General features: G+C 37.7%; 1 protein-coding gene across 2 annotated transcripts in view; it reads left to right on the top strand.

The window, feature by feature from the left end:
- OTUD7A (OTU deubiquitinase 7A) overlaps positions 1-17,600 on the top strand; it is a 453,848-nt gene that overhangs the window by 366,453 nt on the left and 69,795 nt on the right. For both annotated transcript variants that reach the window (XM_036734698.1, XM_036734697.1), the window contains 2 exons: positions 7,007-7,108; positions 13,756-13,883. In XM_036734698.1, the coding sequence (XP_036590593.1) occupies positions 7,007-7,108; positions 13,756-13,883 (230 nt within the window). The remainder of the gene's footprint in view (positions 1-7,006; positions 7,109-13,755; positions 13,884-17,600) is intronic.

The raw sequence follows: 17,600 nt of genomic DNA, 5'->3' as shown, positions 1-17,600 counted from the left end.
AGAGAAGTAAGAAGCTGAAGGGCTATCAGGTATTACTTCTTACTTCTGTAGGAACTTCCCCCTTAATCCCAAGCAACCTGCAGTTTTAAATTTCTGCTGCCTATCTAAAGGGGACTATAAAATCAAATTGTGAACTTATTAGACCTGTGTGTAAAATAAGGATAAATAGAGTTGAGTTGATGACCTGTAGAATTCTTCTATAAGTGAAGTACATGCTTATACTTTATGACATCCGTGTTGATTCTGAAGCATATTTTTGTTTATTTTCCTGATTTTCAATTGTGTTCCAAGTAGTTGAGGTCATCAGTGACAATCGTAATCAGTGTTAGTAATTTACAGATGAACAGGATATTGGATTTGTTTCTAAAGGCTGCTTGCTGTGTAGACCTTCCATTGTAACATCCATACTCTTAACATCTTTATCTGGTATTGATGCAACGCTTAACCATTTGCTTTACTAGTTGATGTCAACCAAGTGCCTAGAAAAAAAATAGAAGCTGCCCTCTCAGAGCCAGTACTCAAGGTCAAACAAAAAAAAGAAAGAAAGAAAAGAAAAAGAAAAAAGAAAAAAAGTGGGAGTCTTCCTTCTTTTTTACTCTTCAATTTCTCCTCTTACTAGAATAACATGAAACCACTTCTTAAGACCATGTTTCTTTGGTCCATTTACTCTTCACACTGACTTCACCTGAGTAAAAGCATAATGGTGCAAGAAGTCCTCTCATGGCTTCCTCCAGATTAAATGACCCTGACTAGGAATCTGTAGCAGAGGTAATTGTTGAGTCTTCTGGAGACTGACTTTAAATGAAGGAGAGCTCATGAACTCCATTTGGAATCAGGTTCATTATCTAGTCTAGAAGATGACCAAGTAAACTGTACATCAGCCAGGACAGATAAATAACAAAGCTAAGGGAGGCTGTATGCAGATTACGTAAGTCATGGGGGCACAAAGAGACCTATAGGCTTTGATTCAGTGACTAAATGTGACACAGAGCGCAATTGCCTATGACAAACCCAGATTTTTTATTTTCACTAAAGATGGTGGCATAAAAAGTCATTAAGAGTTGAGAAACATACCTTTGAGGTGCTGAAAAGGAAGAATGGAACTCTAAGAAGGGAAATGAGGGAAAATAGGAGCCATCCTAAATCATTTAATGCTATAACTGTGGTTTGGCAGAAGAAGTGGCAATATGAGCTGAGAATTTCAGAGAAGTGAAGCAAACAGAAAAGCGGGAAGGAGAGGCTCAAAGAAGTTGTAAATATGAAAATGAAACACTGGTCATTCTCAGGGTTTTCTGGAATCAGTTCTCTTAAAAGCAATTTCATGCATTTTTGTAGATACATGGGATTTTGGGATAAATAGCTATTATCAAGATGACTCTCTTGATGATCAAACAAATAATTTTTGTGATTTATCTTCAGACATGAGAGAAATGCTGAGCCATCACCCCGCATTTTAATGATGTGATTATAGACTGAAGATCGAGTGCTAATTCTCACATGCTTGAGCACCATTGCAATGGCCATTCAACCCTGAAATATTTAATGAAATCAGGATCACTTACAATAAGGTTCCAGGCCATGTTACTTTATTAGTTAATCAGTAAACAAGAATTTTTAAAATACCTTCTATGTGCCAGGTACTATGTGTAAGTGTTGGGGATAAAAGAAAGGTTCCCTCTCCCCACCCAAAAAAGGCAAAGACAACCTGTGACATGGTCCAAGTCAATCTATCTTGTCTCCAAACTGGGTCAGTCAGCATGCCCTTACAGGGAGAGTTAAAAGGAATTCGAATAATTTCATGGTTTCCAGTATAACCCTGAATTTAATTAGACTTGGGGCATTATTTCTGAGTACTCTTGAAAAGCCACATTACATGAGTTACAACTCAGTGATGCCTCCTGACCCTGAACTCTTTTCCTATTGAGTGAGATTCCATTCCTGAAGAAAATACTAAGTACCCCTTTTGATGCCTACTCAAGGAAAACAAGACAGGGTACAACAACTTACACCATCTCTTATCTTTAATAAAATTTCTTCCTCATAAGTATATTTGGAATTCGGGAGCATTTCTAAGACTGCAAATTAACAATACATTCTTGTACTTGGCCATATGCTTGGCACATGCTTAAACAGAAGCATCTAGATCTTCTTTGCCCCCAGAAAGAATCAGATTGCTTCCAGTCTTACCAACACTTTTTTGTAATTTGACTAATTTTTGTAATTTGAATTTAGGAAAGATCTGTGCTCTCATTAGCACATGTAAATCCATCCACTAACACAGATTACAGATCCACTTATTAAATGGATTCCAAAGAAATGCCTGAGGCACACAGAGGTTAAAAGTTAAGACTTGATATCAGAGCCAGGATAAGAATTTTGACCCAGGTATTCCTGATTCCTGATTCTAACATCTCTGTTCCTCTAACTGCCTCCGAAACAAAAGTAATTCTAATCCCATTCACTTATCCATCATATGCTCACTGAGCCACCAGTATAAGCAAGGCACTAGTATGGGTATTTGAAAAGTTTAAGATCCAACACCAGCTCCCTCAAGAAGTTAATAAACTAATAGGAAAAATAAGACACAGAAAGAGTTATCTACAATATGAAGCAGTTTGTGATGTGTCATATGAGTGGTAGAAAGTGTTATAGATTATGAGATAATAGAACGTGAGCAGAGGGGGAGGAAGAGAAAATACCATTCCATTTAGGTTTGTATATTGTCCTCTAAGACAGCATGCAGTGGTGTGACAGCATAACATTGTAAAAATGACACCAGAGTAAGTATCAAAACTTCTGCCTGCCTGTACCACTGATTGACTTATGCCAAATCACTTAACTTGTCTAAGCCTCAGGTTCCCTATGCTTGAAATGGGATCATAATGGTGATTCTACAACTTCACAGAGGCTTCGATGAGATGATACAAGGAGAAGTGTTTTGAAAATTGTAAAGTGCCCATAGGAACTGTATAGAAGAAGAAACCTCAAATAGGTACTGTAGAAGCTTTAATTCCATGGAGAATAAAGGTTTTCATAATCTAACCCTAGATTATGTGGAGGTTCATTATTATACATTATTCTTCAATGTGATTATAATATTAATAATAAATAATAGCTATCATTGGCATTTAAGGTTTGCGAAGCACTTAAGAAATATTATCTTATTTGATCCTTTTAATAACTTTCTGAAGTAACTGGTGTTACTTTCCCCATTTTACAGATGAGGAAACTGAGGCAAACAGATCAAGTGGTTTGCCCAGGGTCACACAAGTAACACATGTCTGAGTCTGGATTTGAACTCAAGTCCTCCTGACTCCAGCCCCAGTGCTCTATTCATTATGTGACTTGGCTGTATCTACACTATAAACTAGCTAAATTTGACTAGTTCTTGTTCCCTATACACAACATTTCACCTCCTGCCAGTGTCCTTGGGTAGACTGCCCACCTCCAACTCAACCCAATGACTGGAATTCTCTCTGTCTTCACCGAGGCCTCTTAAGGCACAAAACTGCAACAACATCAGAGCTTAATAAATGTTTGTTAAATTGGGGAGAAAAAGGGGAAACCTGTGAAGTGCCTTGTTATGAATATAAGGTATTGTTATTATGCAGGCATCAAAGACCAAAAGCCTTTTCTGAGTGAGACTGAAATTCTTGTTGTGGCATGGCTTAGTGTCACCAGAAAATCTTGAGATTCCAAAGGAAGGTATTAATTGCATAATAGACATACCTAGATGTATGTACTTTTTTATGAGGTAGTGTTATCTTTCCAGAGCAACTCAGTTTCCTTACCAGCAAAATAAGAGATTTGGACTATATGAACTCAAGGTTCCTTTGCAGATGTGAGGGTCTGTGATTTAGTGGAAAAGAACTGGGGGGAGGAAAAGGAAGGAGCAGTAGATCTTTGGTATGAAGACTAGAATAACAGGTCATTGGAAGGAGAGATCAAGACAGAGACAAAAAGTCAGCATCACAACGTAGAGCTGAGCTCAGTAGAGAAAATGTCATGCATTTGCAGAGAAGAGTATAGAACGCAATAGCATTTTTCTCTTCTTTGGTGGATTCTGCCCTAATTCTGCCCTAATCCCAGACCCTATGTATATGGGACTATAATGACAATAGTGAGGTTATAGTATACTAGGGTAAGGAGTCTTAATATTTTTTGGATCATGGACAGTCTGGTGATGCCTATGTGCTGTTCAGAATAGTGTTTTTAAGTGCATAACATAAAATGCATAGCACTACAAAGGAAAGCAATTTTACTGAACTACAGTTATCAAAATACATATTTTTTTTAAGTTCATAGACCCCAGGTTAAGGACTCCTGGCAGGGGAATACAGTATGTTCACAGAAATCCAAAATAAGAGAATCATGATTATTATTTAAAAAATCTATTTGTTATATTTCCATGAATGTTTAGTGTGTTACATATTCCCAAGGTCACTAAAAGAACAAGAATTTTGAAAAATCCAATGAATACATTACGGGGTAGGAGAAAGGATTTGTAGAATCATAATGTTTGCATGCTCCAGAAGAATCCTGTTTTTCCTTCTCTTCCATGCATCACCCCAATGATAAATAACTTACCCAAGGATATGCTGTTACAAAGATACATGGAAGAGTCTCTCAGTCCCCCCGCCTGAGACATTTCTCCAGGCTCGAACGGATGACCCACTTTGACACTGTAGCTGGGCACAGTTTTTGAATTTTAAAAATAGCACATACATTGACATGCCCACAGGCTGCAGACTTCTCAACTTGCCCACACAGCATCCAGCATTAGTACATTTGTTAGTTATGAGCTCCCTCTTGCGTAGATATTTTTAGTTTAGAAGGCCCAGCCTCCTTGCAGAGTTGCAAGAAGCCATAGCCTTCATCTGCCTGAAGATTTGAATATGTAGAATTTTATTTGAATGCATGTAACTTCCCATTATTAAGACAAAAAGTCCAACACTAAAAGAACTTCAGTGATAGGCTGGTAATGAGAGGAACTTCAGTTCTGAGATGGTAGCTTTTGACTCTCAGTGGCAGCAAGAACAAGCAGCAAACTCTGAGCATGTACGCTAACCCAAGGTTAGTTTTGGTTGCTTAGGTCTTTCCTTGTTAGTGAGCAATTTGAGTTCCATCATCTGGGAACACACAAGCCTCAGTCTTCTACTTTAAATGGCAACCTAGTTTTAGCTTCTTCCAGCATGGATTATTATTTTTAAAAATATTTTGCAAAAGGCAGGTGACAGGTTGTTATTTCACAGCCTGAAGACAGAAGAGTTGCTAAAAATGATCACATGTTATTTCCAATTATGCATCTCCCAAAGGCCATTCAGTAGCACTTTAAATCAAGGTTCTAAAATGTATATCTAATTTCAGTTCAGTAAGACCTGTTGTGAATTATGAGAGGGTACCAACTAATTATGAGAAGCATGTGAGGATTATCAGCAACCTGGCACAATGTGTGTATGACTACTTCTCTTGTTAATGTAAATTTTTAACAAATGTTTTAATTTATAATTAATGGGACAAGTTGTTTTTTGTATTAGAATTTTTATTATTAGAATTTTATATCGAGTCATACCAAGAAACTCCATAGAGTAATCAGGTATGTAGTATACCAGATACATTGGGGAAATTTTATACATCGATTTTTTTATTAATACAGTAATTTAATAGATAATAACTGTCACGTTAATTCTAAATTAAATTTGCTTTGGAGAGTCTTTTCTTTAACCATGACCCATTGTCCTTGTTAACATATTTTCATGACTGCTTTGCTTTCTAAAAAATAACATTTCTCTTATTTTTTTAACAAAACATATAAATATGATAAATGGCATACAGGTAGCTTAATAAATATGGCTGCTCCAATTGTTTCTAGTCTCATAGTGTTATTTCTTTGTATCAAAAAAGGAAAATTACGAACAGGTAGTTTTTTAATGTTTGTGAAGGTGTTTAACCATTGATTACTGACTGAATTGTAATTTATAAGATCAAATGCCTACAAAGTTGATTACTAAATTTTATTACCCAGATCTAAAATATGTAATCATTAATAGTGATTTTTCTGTTGCACTTTTTCTTTACCTGTATTGAGAAATGTAAAAATAGCTATGTTAATACACCAACTTTAACAATATTTTATGCCTATTACACAAGACAGAGAGTAAACTGTAATCCTGGCCTATCTACAAGGATGCCTCGGATTAGTTGGATTATAGAAATTTAGACACCTCCTAGAACAACATTCTCATTTTACAGAAGAGGTAACCAAGTCTGAGAGGTCTTACATGCATTCAGTTATGATGAAAAGTAATATGAAAACATTTATTTCCAAATTTTTTGGAGGAGACACCTAATAAGTTGTATTTCTCTTTGAAGACTCATACTCTTTTCTAATTCATTCAAAGCACTTTTCAAATATTTTCTGTTAACTGTCATGAGAAGCTGAAAATCAAAGATTATATGTCCCCTTTAGGGTAGAAAACTAAGGCAAAGTGGAACTTCATGATGGGCCTCAAGTAAAAGTAATAATGTTTTAAATAGATTTGTCCTAGCACAGACTTTTATAAATAAATACATATTAGTTAAAATTTTTGAATAAGAAAAATAAGGATTAAAAATAGCACTCAGAAGCAAAAACTACACACAAAACACTTGTGAACTGATAAGGAAGGTTTTTTTGGTCCCCAAAAAAACCATTTTGAGTTACTGATTAAATGACTGAAAGTCACACGATAGAAGAGAAGTTGACTCAAATTTTCCTAACCTTTTTGTTTATTGAAAGTCAAATTTAGCTCATCCTTTTCTTAAAGGGGAAAAAAACCCTAAATTTTACTTAAGAAGTTGGAAAAGTTTTTCTATAACTGTGTAACAAAATTCTTTTTATGAAACTTTTAACTAGTAAACACCTCCTGGTTATCTTCGACATCCTAGGGCATGAATGAGCCATACTAACAGCACAACTGCGGCTTCTTGGAATTTGCATCGTCAATAAAGTAAGTTTCCATTTCAGGTCGTCTGAACTGGTGGTCAACAGTGTGTACGAGTTGCAAGCGTCTTCTTCCATTGGCAACAACAGGGGATGGAAACTGCCTCTTACATGCTGCCTCACTAGGTGAGTCCAGTAATGATCAGGTATCTGTAGATTTCCCAAACATGCCAGCTTCTTCATTAAAAGAAAAAGTACACAAATTCAATAAAGAATGAAAAGAAGTCTAGTGAAGGCAGAGTAGATGTAGAATTTGAAATGACTTTTGGATGATTTGATTAAGACTTGGTGGCAGGAAAAAAGTAGGGTATATCAGGAACAACATGGACAAAGCATAGATTCAAGAATACACGTGAAATATTTAAGGGCGGATGAGTAGGCCAATTTGGCTGGCATGGATATTTGTGCTGGTGAGCAGATAGATGGTGGGAGATAATATTTGAAAGGTAATTTAGGAGAGCAGGCTATGAAAGGATCTGGATGCCAGGTTAAGGAGTTTTTTTGGAGGGCCTCTCATTTCTCTCCAATCCATCTTTAACACAATTGCCAAAATAATCTCCTTAAAGTCACAGACTTGACTATGCTACTCTATTTATTAAAAATAAAAATCAGTAACTCCCTACTAGTTCTAAGATAAAACAGAAATGCTCTCAGCATTTCACAATCTGGCTCCAACCTACCTATGCAACTTTTAAAAAAATATTAATTAATTAATTTTAACATTCTTTCCTTTTTAAATTTTGAGTTCCAGATAGTCTCCCTCACTGCCACCTCTCCTCCACCTACTGAGAAAGGAAACAATTTGACATCAGTTATACATGTGAAACCATGCAAAATATATTTTCATATTAGCCATATTGCACAAAAAGCAAAAAATAATTAAAAAGTGAGAAAATTAGACTTCAATTTGCACTCAGCATTCATCAGTTCTATCTCTGGAGGTGGATAGCGTTTTTTCATCATGGGTCCTTTGGAATTGTCTTGGATCATTGTCTTGATCGGAGTGGTCAAGTCTTTAACAGTTGATCATCATTACAACATGTTGTTACTGTGCACTTTGCATCATCAGGTAATGTAGATTTTGCCACATTTTTTCTGAAGCCACCTTTCCCCCCCCCCCAACCCTGCTGTCATTTTTTATAGCATACTAGTCCTCCATCACAATCATATGCCACAATTTGTTCAATCATTCCCCAATTGACAAATATCCCCTCAATTTCTGATTCTTTGCTGCCACAAAAAGAACTGCTGTAAGTATTTTTTGTGTGTAGATAGATATATAGATAGATCCTTTTCTTTTTTCTCTGATCTCTTTTGGGGTACAGACTTAGTAGTGGCATTGCTGTATCAAAAGGTCTGCATCATTCTATAACCTGTTAGGCATAATTCCAGCTTGTGCTCTAGAATGGTTGGACCAGTTCACTACTCCACCAACAGTTCATTAACATACCTATTTTTCCCTCATCCCCTCCAGCACTTGTCATTTTTGATAGGTATGAGGTGGTTTTAATTTGTATTTCTTTAATCAATAGTGATTTAGAGCATTTTTCATATGACTATATATAGCTTTGATATCTTCTACTGAAAACTGCCTATTCATATCCTTTGAGCATTTGTCAATTGGGAAATGGCTCTTATTATTATAATTATGACTCAGTTCCCTGTATATTTGAGAAATGAGGCCTTTTGTCAGGGAAACTTGCTGTAAAATTTTTTTACTTCATTATGTATAGTACCTTTTAGCAAAATGAAATTTCCCTGATTATCTTTTTCAATCAGATCTAATTTTGCTTTTGCTTTGTCTGAGATCATGATTACCACCCCTGCCCTCTTCACTTCTGCTGAAGCATAATAGACTCTGCTCCAGCCTTTCATTTCAATTCTGCGTAGGTCCTTCTGTCCCAAGTGTGCCTCTTATATGCAACCTATTGTTGGAATCTGGTTTCCAATTCATTATGCCATCTGCTTCTCTTCTATTAGTTCATCCTATTCACGTTCACAGATATGATCACTAACTGTGCATTTTCCTCCATCCCATTTTACTCTGTTTATCTGTCTCTCTCTTTTTATCCTGACCTTCCTCAAAAGTCTGTCTTGCTTTTGACTACTGCTTCCCCCATTCATCCCTCTTATAATCCCCTCCTGCATATTTCTTATCTCCTTCCTCTCCAATCTCCCTATTGAGATAGATTTCAATACCCAGTTGAGGGTGTGTGTATTCATCCTTCTTTGAACCAATTCCAATGAGACTGAGGTTCAAGCATTGCTCACCCTGCCCGTTTTCCCCTCCATTATAAGAGCTCTTCCTAGTGTACTTCCTTTATGTGAGAAAATTTGCATTATTCTACCTCTCCCTTCCCCTTTCTCCCAGTGCATCTCTCTTTCTTACCTCTCCATTTCTTTTTGGAGACCATACCAACAAAATCAACTCACACCTATGCTCTCTGTTTATGCAGACTCCTTCTCACTGCCCTAATAATGATAAAGTTCTTAGGAATTACATGTATCATCCTCCCATATAGGAATATAAACTGTCTTGAGTCCTTTTGATTCCTCTTTATTGTTTACTTTTTTATGCTTCTCTTGAATCTTCTGTTGGAATGTCAAATTTTCTATTTAGCTCTGGTCTTTTCATCAGGAGCGCTTGGAAATCCTCTATTTCATATATATACATTTCACCCCTGAACAATTATACTCAATTTGTCTGGGTAGGTTATTCTTGATTGTAGTCCTAGCTCCTTTGCCCTCTGGAATATCATATTCCAAGACCTCTGCCTCTTGGAAACTGCTAAATCATGTGTTATATTGATTGCAGTATCATGATATTTAAATTGTTTCTTTCTGGCTGCTTGCAATGTTTTCTCCTTGACCTAGAAGCTCTGGAATTTGGCTGTCACATTCCTGGGAATTTTCATTTTGAGATCTCTTTCAGGAGATGATCAGTAGATTCTTTCAATTTCTATTTTATTTTCTGGTCCTAGAATATCAAGGCAGTTTTTTTGATAATTTTTCAAAATATGATGCCTAAGTTCTTTTTTGATCATGGTTTTCAGGTAGTACAATAATTCTTAAATTGTCTCTCTCCATGGTCTGTTTCAGGTCAGTTTTCCCAATAATATATTTCATCTTTTCTTCTTTTTTCCATTCGTTTGGTTTTGTTCTATTGTTTCTTGAAGTCATTAGCTTCCACTTGGCCAATTTCAAGTTTTTAAGGAATTCTTTTTCTTCAGTGAGTTTTTCTGCCTCTTTTTACATTACATTACATTTACATTCTGCTGTTGAAGGAGTTCTTTTCTTTGGTTAATTTTTGTACCCCTTTTATCATTAGGTCAATTCTATTCTTTAAGAGAATATTTTCTTCAGTAATTTTTGGGTGCAATTTTCTTGCATCACTCTCATTTCTTTCCCCAATTTTTCCTCTACCACTCATCTCTTTCTTCAGGTCTTCTAGGAATTCTTGCTGGCCTTGGGCCCAATTAGCATTTTTCTGTGAGGCTTTGCTTGTCATTGTTTTCACATTGTTGTCTTCTAAGTTCCTATTTTGGGCTTCCCTACTACCATACTAGCTTTTTATGGTCAAGTTCTTTTTTTGTTGTTTGCTCATTTTCCCAGCCCGTGTCTTTACTTTGAACTTTATATATTAAAGTTGAACTTTGTTCATCTGCAGTTGGGGACATACTGTGCCAAGCTTCAGGTATTTTCATGCTACTATTTTCAGAACTAGTTTTTAGGGGTTGTCAAGTCTTCCATTCTTCCAAGGTGGTGTTATCCTGGTCATTGCTTTCCTGGTCTGTGCTCTAGTCTTTACCCAAGAAAGGCTCCTGTTCCTCTACAGCCTTAAATATTAACCCTGGAACTGTGACCAAGTCCCCTGCTCTCCAGCTACAAGTGCTAGTATTCTTCTTGGCCCTGAAACTGTGAACAGGGCCCCTGCTCCTCTATAATGGATCATAACCACTCCTCTCTGTCCTGGAACTATGACTCAGAATTTGCTTATAAGCAATAGAATTGCCAGTCAGCACCAGCTACAACTAATGCCAGCAAAGGGTCCTCTGTAATTTATTTCTGACCAGAACCCCCTTATGATCTCTGAGCTGAAAGCTTCAGAAGCTGTTACTGCTGCTTTTGCAGCATCCCCCAAGGCCTATAGTGGCTACTCCTGCCATGCTCAGAGCCTGCCACCACTGTAGTGTTACAGACCTCTCCTGTGGGCCTCCTAAGTGGTCTTAGGCTGGAAAATATCTCTCTTGGACCTTTTGTCAGTTCTGCCCTCCAAAATTTGATTTGAGGCATTATTTCAAAGTTGCTTGGAGGGGAATGTTGGAAGAGTTTGTTGGTATTCCAGCCTGTACTCCACCATCTTGCCAAACTTTTTTTTAAAACTATGCTCTTCTCTAAAAAATTCCAAGTAAACTATTCCTTCAATTCAAGATGCTATCCTCTGCTTCCATCCATTTGCATTGGGCCTGCCATTGCCAGGATTGCACTTCTTCCTCATCTAAGCTTTTCCAAATCTACATCTTTCTTCAAGATTCAAGTCTAGTACCACCTTCTCTGTGAAACCTCTGACTCTTCCATTCTATCTTCACTTTTTAATGTTTTCTCTCCTCAAATTTTCCTGAAGCAATTTGTTTAATTATTTTCTTTTCTCCATCACTCACTACCTTATATTTAGATATAGGTAATATATATGCATATATATGCTCTACCTTTTAATGTACTTACATATATACATGTAATAGACACCCTACCTTATATTATGCCAACATGTATCATATGTTTATATTCTTCCTACCTCTAATAGAAAATATAAGTTCTTCAAAGAAAATGAGTCATTTTTGTCTTTGGGTCCCTTAGCACATTTCTTTGCGTATAAAAGACACTTAGTAAGTATTTGATCAATCGAATTAGCATTTCATCTTCAGGCATCAGGAAAACATTTAAGGTTTTTGGTCCAGCAGACTCTGGGAGGTTAGTTGTTGACACTGAAGAATGGATTGATGGGGTAGGAAAGAAACTGGGAGCAGGGAATCCATTTAGGAGATATGAACATGTCTAGGCCTGAAATGATGAGAGCCTAGATTGGAGTAATTACAGTGGGAATGGAAAGAAGCACATAGATGTGAGAGACATTACTAAGGACAGTGTTTTTTGATCCAACATAGAATTTCATGAAAGAAAAGAAGAAAGCTCTCTTTTCCACAAAACCGTCACACCAATGTGAAGCTGTGGACACAATGCTTTGTCCTGGGCTCAAGGTGGAAACTGCAGATGACCTTATCCACTTCCCTTTAGGTCTTTTCATGTGGACTAGGGCACAAGTTGGATTGATTGCTGGACTTTTCCTCTGATTACTCCACTTCACTTTTTTGCCAGGCATCCTCTGGACATCCCACTGTTATTAGGCCTCTCAAAGTGAAAGAGCTCTTGTGGCCCTGGTCACTCGAAAGCAAGGGCTGAAATGGTGGGAAAAGGGAGAGGGGGAAAGTGAAGGGAGTAGTGAGCGAATGGGAGTTAGGACTTAGTTTCAATTGCATGGAAGGTTTTATGTTGAGAAATATTGGTGCATTGAACATCAGGAAGTATGGCAGGTCCCAGGAAAATCAATATAGAATAATAGAAAATGCCTCAAATTCATGACATGTTTTTTTTTTTATTTTGAATGGTTTGTTTTCTTTTTGTATTGAAATATCAAAGTGACAAATGACCAGAATTGTTAAAGGAGAACCTATGTGACAGATCCAACTATTTTATAGGAGTATAAGGATAGGCTGTTTTATTTGTACTAGATATAGTGTCAAGAGTGGAATCAGTGGAGCATAGTGGATAGAACAGTGAGCTTGGAATAAAGGAACCCAGTATTCAAATCATGCCTCTGTTGTTTCCTGGCAAGTCACATAACCTCAGGTGCCCAGTTTCCTAGGAATTATCTACTGGGTCACAGGCAAATTAGAATTCCCATACCAGTAGCTCCCTATGCCAACAAAATCCTGTTTCCTTTATACGTCATTTGTGGATGCTAAGGGTCAATCCAAGGCCTTTCTCAGGGAGCAACTCTGCTATCTCAATACTCAAAATTTTCTATGGCCCTGAATACATACTCAGTCTGTCAGACTGAGACTTTAATGATTACTATGAAACCTGTTCCTAGGGGCAAGCAGATGCCCATAGGAAATAGAGACCCCTATCTTTGGGATTCTTGTCACCAGCGACGTTATTCTCTTGATTAAAATTTGCCACTTGCCCATTTCTCTTTCTCATTGGCTGTACTTGGAAACTTATGAGAGTATGTGTTATTGGTTCAGTGATGTCCAAAGGAGTCTAGTGTTATCTCCAATTTGCCCACCCCCTTCATGCCTACACAGCACAGATATTATTTCTAAGCCTAAACCCAACACCTATTTCGTTCTTTGTAGCAAAGCCGAAGTCAGCTGAGAGCTAGTTGCCAGTAGATTCATAGTGACTGGGGTGGTAATAGTTTTTTGTTGTTGTTTTTAAACTAGGCTATCAGCTTGCTTAAAAGGTCACATTTTTCTTCATTAGTCTGTTTACACTAATGGGTTCCATTAGGAGAGCTTAGAAATAATGAAAGAGAATCATTAGCTAATGAGGAGAATTTGGCAATTAATTAACAAAATTGTTTTTATCCCCGCAGAAATGGGAAGGCTGTGTTGGGCATGATCTTAATAGCTTTTGCAGCCCCTTATTAATGTTCCCCTTTCTTCATTTCCACTCTCTGTCGCCCTCATCACAAGTATACCTCTGCTCCATAGGCATGTGGGGATTTCACGACCGGGACCTGGTTTTGCGGAAGGCTCTCTACACCATGATGAGGAGTGGAGCCGAAAGGGAAGCATTGAAGCGGAGGTGGAGGTGGCAACAGACCCAACAGAATAAGGAGGTTTGTACCCACTGACATGTTTTAAAAACCCCAGACCTAATATTACCATCCAGTAAGCCATGAGTGATGGGTAATTCATATCTTCTTGACCGATGGCAGGGCTGGGTAGAGCAGAGCTCAGAATACAGGCCCCAGGGGCTGGTCATGTAAGTCAATGTTCCATCTTCCTGGGTGCCAAGCTAAAATTGCTTCAGTAGAGTATTAAAGTTTCAGTTTCAATGCACCAGAGAGAGAACATATTAAAACACCACAACAAAAATGTCAAGAGCAAGAAGAGCCTCTGGCAAAGGGAGGTAAATTTCAGGGCAACCCTGCCAGCCACTCCAGAGTTCTTAGAGGGCAATGGAGAAACTGTTAGGAAGCACTATCCCCTAGGAGAGTTGTGTCTCACTACCATCTTTGACCTTGTTGTTTAGACTAGAAATGATAAATCTCAGCACTTTTTTAAAACCTCTGTCCAGCTAGAAAGAGCCAAGTGACCGAGTGGATACACATCTGAAAGAGAACCTTGAATTATTCTGCCTCTTCAACTTGGAACTTTGTTGGGTAGTAAATTCTCTAGTCCATAGGAGGAATTATTCCCTCTAAAGCCAGACAATTCCTCCACCTTCCCTCTGAGCAAGCTTTGGAAGAGCCCCCCCCCGACCCCCCTGCCCCCTCCCCCGGCACACTCACTTTTTTTGAAAGCTGTTGGGTTTTTAGTTTTCTTTCCTGTTGCTTTGTGAATGAGACTATCCCTGGGTAGAGTGCAGAAACCATGACAAATCCTACTGTGTGTGGGCCCTCCCCTGCCAACATTTTTATAACACACTAAGTCAAAGGCAGCTTTGAATGGGAAAAGATACTCACAAAAGACTGTTTGAGGAGTGTATAGTACATGCAAACAGTCCTAGGACTATGAGAATGGAAGAGTTACGGTTTTATTTATACCCATGTACCTGGAGTCATACTTCACACCAGTTTCCAGAGCTGCCTTCTCCCTAAATAAGGTCTCCCTGAGTCACTATCCAGAAGTAAGCAGTGTGGAGTGCCTCCCCCCCAAAAAAGTCATTGGTTTAGGGTGATTGCACTGAAAACTTCCCTACTTGGAAAGGTTCATAGGGCATATACCCTAGAGAATATTCTATTATCACTAAGGGAATTAGTTTCTTATTTTTGAATAACATTTTCACTTTTTCTTATCTCCCTGAAAAAAAATCCCTTAACAAGCATGTATTGAGAACAAGGTGGCTTAGTGTAAAGAATGCTAGACTCAATAATTCTGTTCTCTCAGAAGACCAAGGCCTAAGTCTCTGCCCTTTCTTCACTGGGTAACTTAAGTAAGTGACTTAGCTCCTCTGAAACTGAGAGGTTTCTGAGATTTCTTCCACTGAAAATGGGAATGATAATACTTCCATAGAGTTGCTGGGAAGAAAGCATAAAACACTGGAAAATGAGTTATTTTAATGTTACTATCATTATTATCACTGGATTTTGACTGGGCATAGCATTTTGAGGGCTAGAAAGAATACGTCTATGTATGTATGTATGCGTGTATGTATGTATGTATGCGTGTGTATATGTGTGTATGTATGTATGCATGTGTGTATGTATGTATGCATATGCCATAGTTAATTCCATCAATAATCACCAAGTTAATAGAGTTTCTCATAGCCCTCTCATCTTAAAGGGTTGTTTAATTTCCCTAATATGGTCTCTTGGCACATCAAAGTGGGGGGGGCTTAAAAATAAGAATTAACCTTGTGGATAAAATAGTAATAAATACTTTTACAACCTTCAACTAGAATAATTTACCTTCAGTGAAAAAATAAATAATCCATGAAATTTATAAAGAAGGAAACTATCAACAGGGGTCTTACTTCCTATATTTAGGATAACTTATGGTCATTAGTCACAATATACATACACCATAATTGTTGTTGTCAAGTCATTTTCAGTAGTGTTCGACTCTTTGTGACCACGTTTGGGGTTTTCTTGGCAAAGATGCTAGAGTAGCTTGCCATTGCCTTCTCCAGCTCATTTTACAGTTGAGGAAACTAAGGCAAACAAAGTTAAGTGACTTGCCCAGGGTCACACAGCTAGTCAGTGTCCAAGGCCAGATTTGGATTGAGGGAGATAAGTCTTCCCGACTCCAGGCCTGGCACTTCATGCACTGTGCCACCTAGCTGCCTGTACACTATAATTATGGCTAGTGAGATTACAATTTTTCTTGGCTAATGATAACAGTGATTCCTTTTCTAAATGCTGAAAGGCCACACAAAGATTTCCCTAAAACCAGTCCAGAGATGGATTATTTTTTTATTTTTGTTTTTCATTCATTCAAGAAATATTTAATAAATACTGTATCCAAAACACTGTGTGAAGGATCAAGGGAGTGATACAAAAAATTGACATGATCCCAGCCTTCATGAAGTTTATACTCAAATGGAACAAAATGTAGAAAATAAAATGAAAATTTAAGAGAAAATGTGGTTAGTGAATCTCTACTGCTTTAAGAAGGGAGGGAAAGAGAGATGAAAAAGCACAATGTTAATTCGTTCACAATTAATTCATTCACTAGTTTAGAAATGACAAAACATTGATTCTATCCAGAAAAGGTTTGAAACTAATTCTACAAAGAACTCCTATTTACAAGAAAATTACTTAGAAATTAGAATGCATTACATAAATATTAGTCTTTTTTGTTACTGGTCAGTTTTTATACCTAGATTGAGAGATTAGGCAGAGTTTATCTTACTCGTTACATATTGTATAGCTAGGCAATATAGCCATTTAAAACCAAATAATTGCCAGGGTTCCCTTCCGTAGTAAGGTGGCTCTTTGCTGTGTGGCTCTGGGTACATCAATTTCCCTCTGAGGGCCTCAGGTTTCCCTTCTGCACAATAGAGGAGAAAAACCTCCTTCCTGCTCCAGAGGAGTTATATAAATATAAAGACTGGATGGCTTAGAGAAAAGAATCAAGAAGGAAAATAGTTTGGAGAAAAGCTGTTTGTTTCCATTTTGAGTTATTCAGTTGTCATGCCAAATGTTGTTCTATTCCTGCTGTACAGAGTGATTTCATAGTAGAACCTGGATCTGACTTTTCTAGAAGAAGAAACTGCTTATTATTTCAACATAGTCCATCTTGGACCCATTTAAGATTTAATGGGATACCTCAAACTGGACCAACCTGCAAGTTATTATTAGACCATATCCTGCCCTCAAGGCAGCCTAAGGTCAGACTCCTTATTGCTGGAAAAACTCCCTGCAGCAGATAGTATAGATTCAAGACTTTTTTTTTTTACAAAAAATTTTACCAGCACCAAAGGAGAAAAATAAATCAGAGACAGCTATAAATATACAGTCACTACCAAAGACCCTTTTGCCTTTGCCTCTATGCCATGTTTCAGAATGGACCAAGATGATCCAAAGGCAATGTTTGTAATTGCTTCCAATGGCAGTTTTACAGGATTCTAGATTTGAGCTTGAAGGGACCTTAGAAGCTATGAACTCCAAACCCCTCTTTTGACAGATGAAGAAACAGATGGTAAATGACTTGCCCAGGGCCATACAACCCCAAAGTATCAGAGGCAGAATTTGAACCTACATCTTCCGGACCGCAAGCCCAATGCCCTGTCCATTTTGCTGTACCAGCCTCTGTTCCCTTCATGGAGTGCTAGGGGTGAGGTGGCCACTGCCAATCTGCTTCAATTGCATCTCCTAAAACAGACACTTTCC

This window comes from Trichosurus vulpecula, chromosome 8 (assembly GCF_011100635.1).
Source record: "Trichosurus vulpecula isolate mTriVul1 chromosome 8, mTriVul1.pri, whole genome shotgun sequence".
NCBI lineage: Eukaryota > Metazoa > Chordata > Mammalia > Diprotodontia > Phalangeridae > Trichosurus > Trichosurus vulpecula.
Note: the sequence above shows the minus strand (reverse complement) of the source record. Positions and strands in the feature narration are given on the sequence as shown.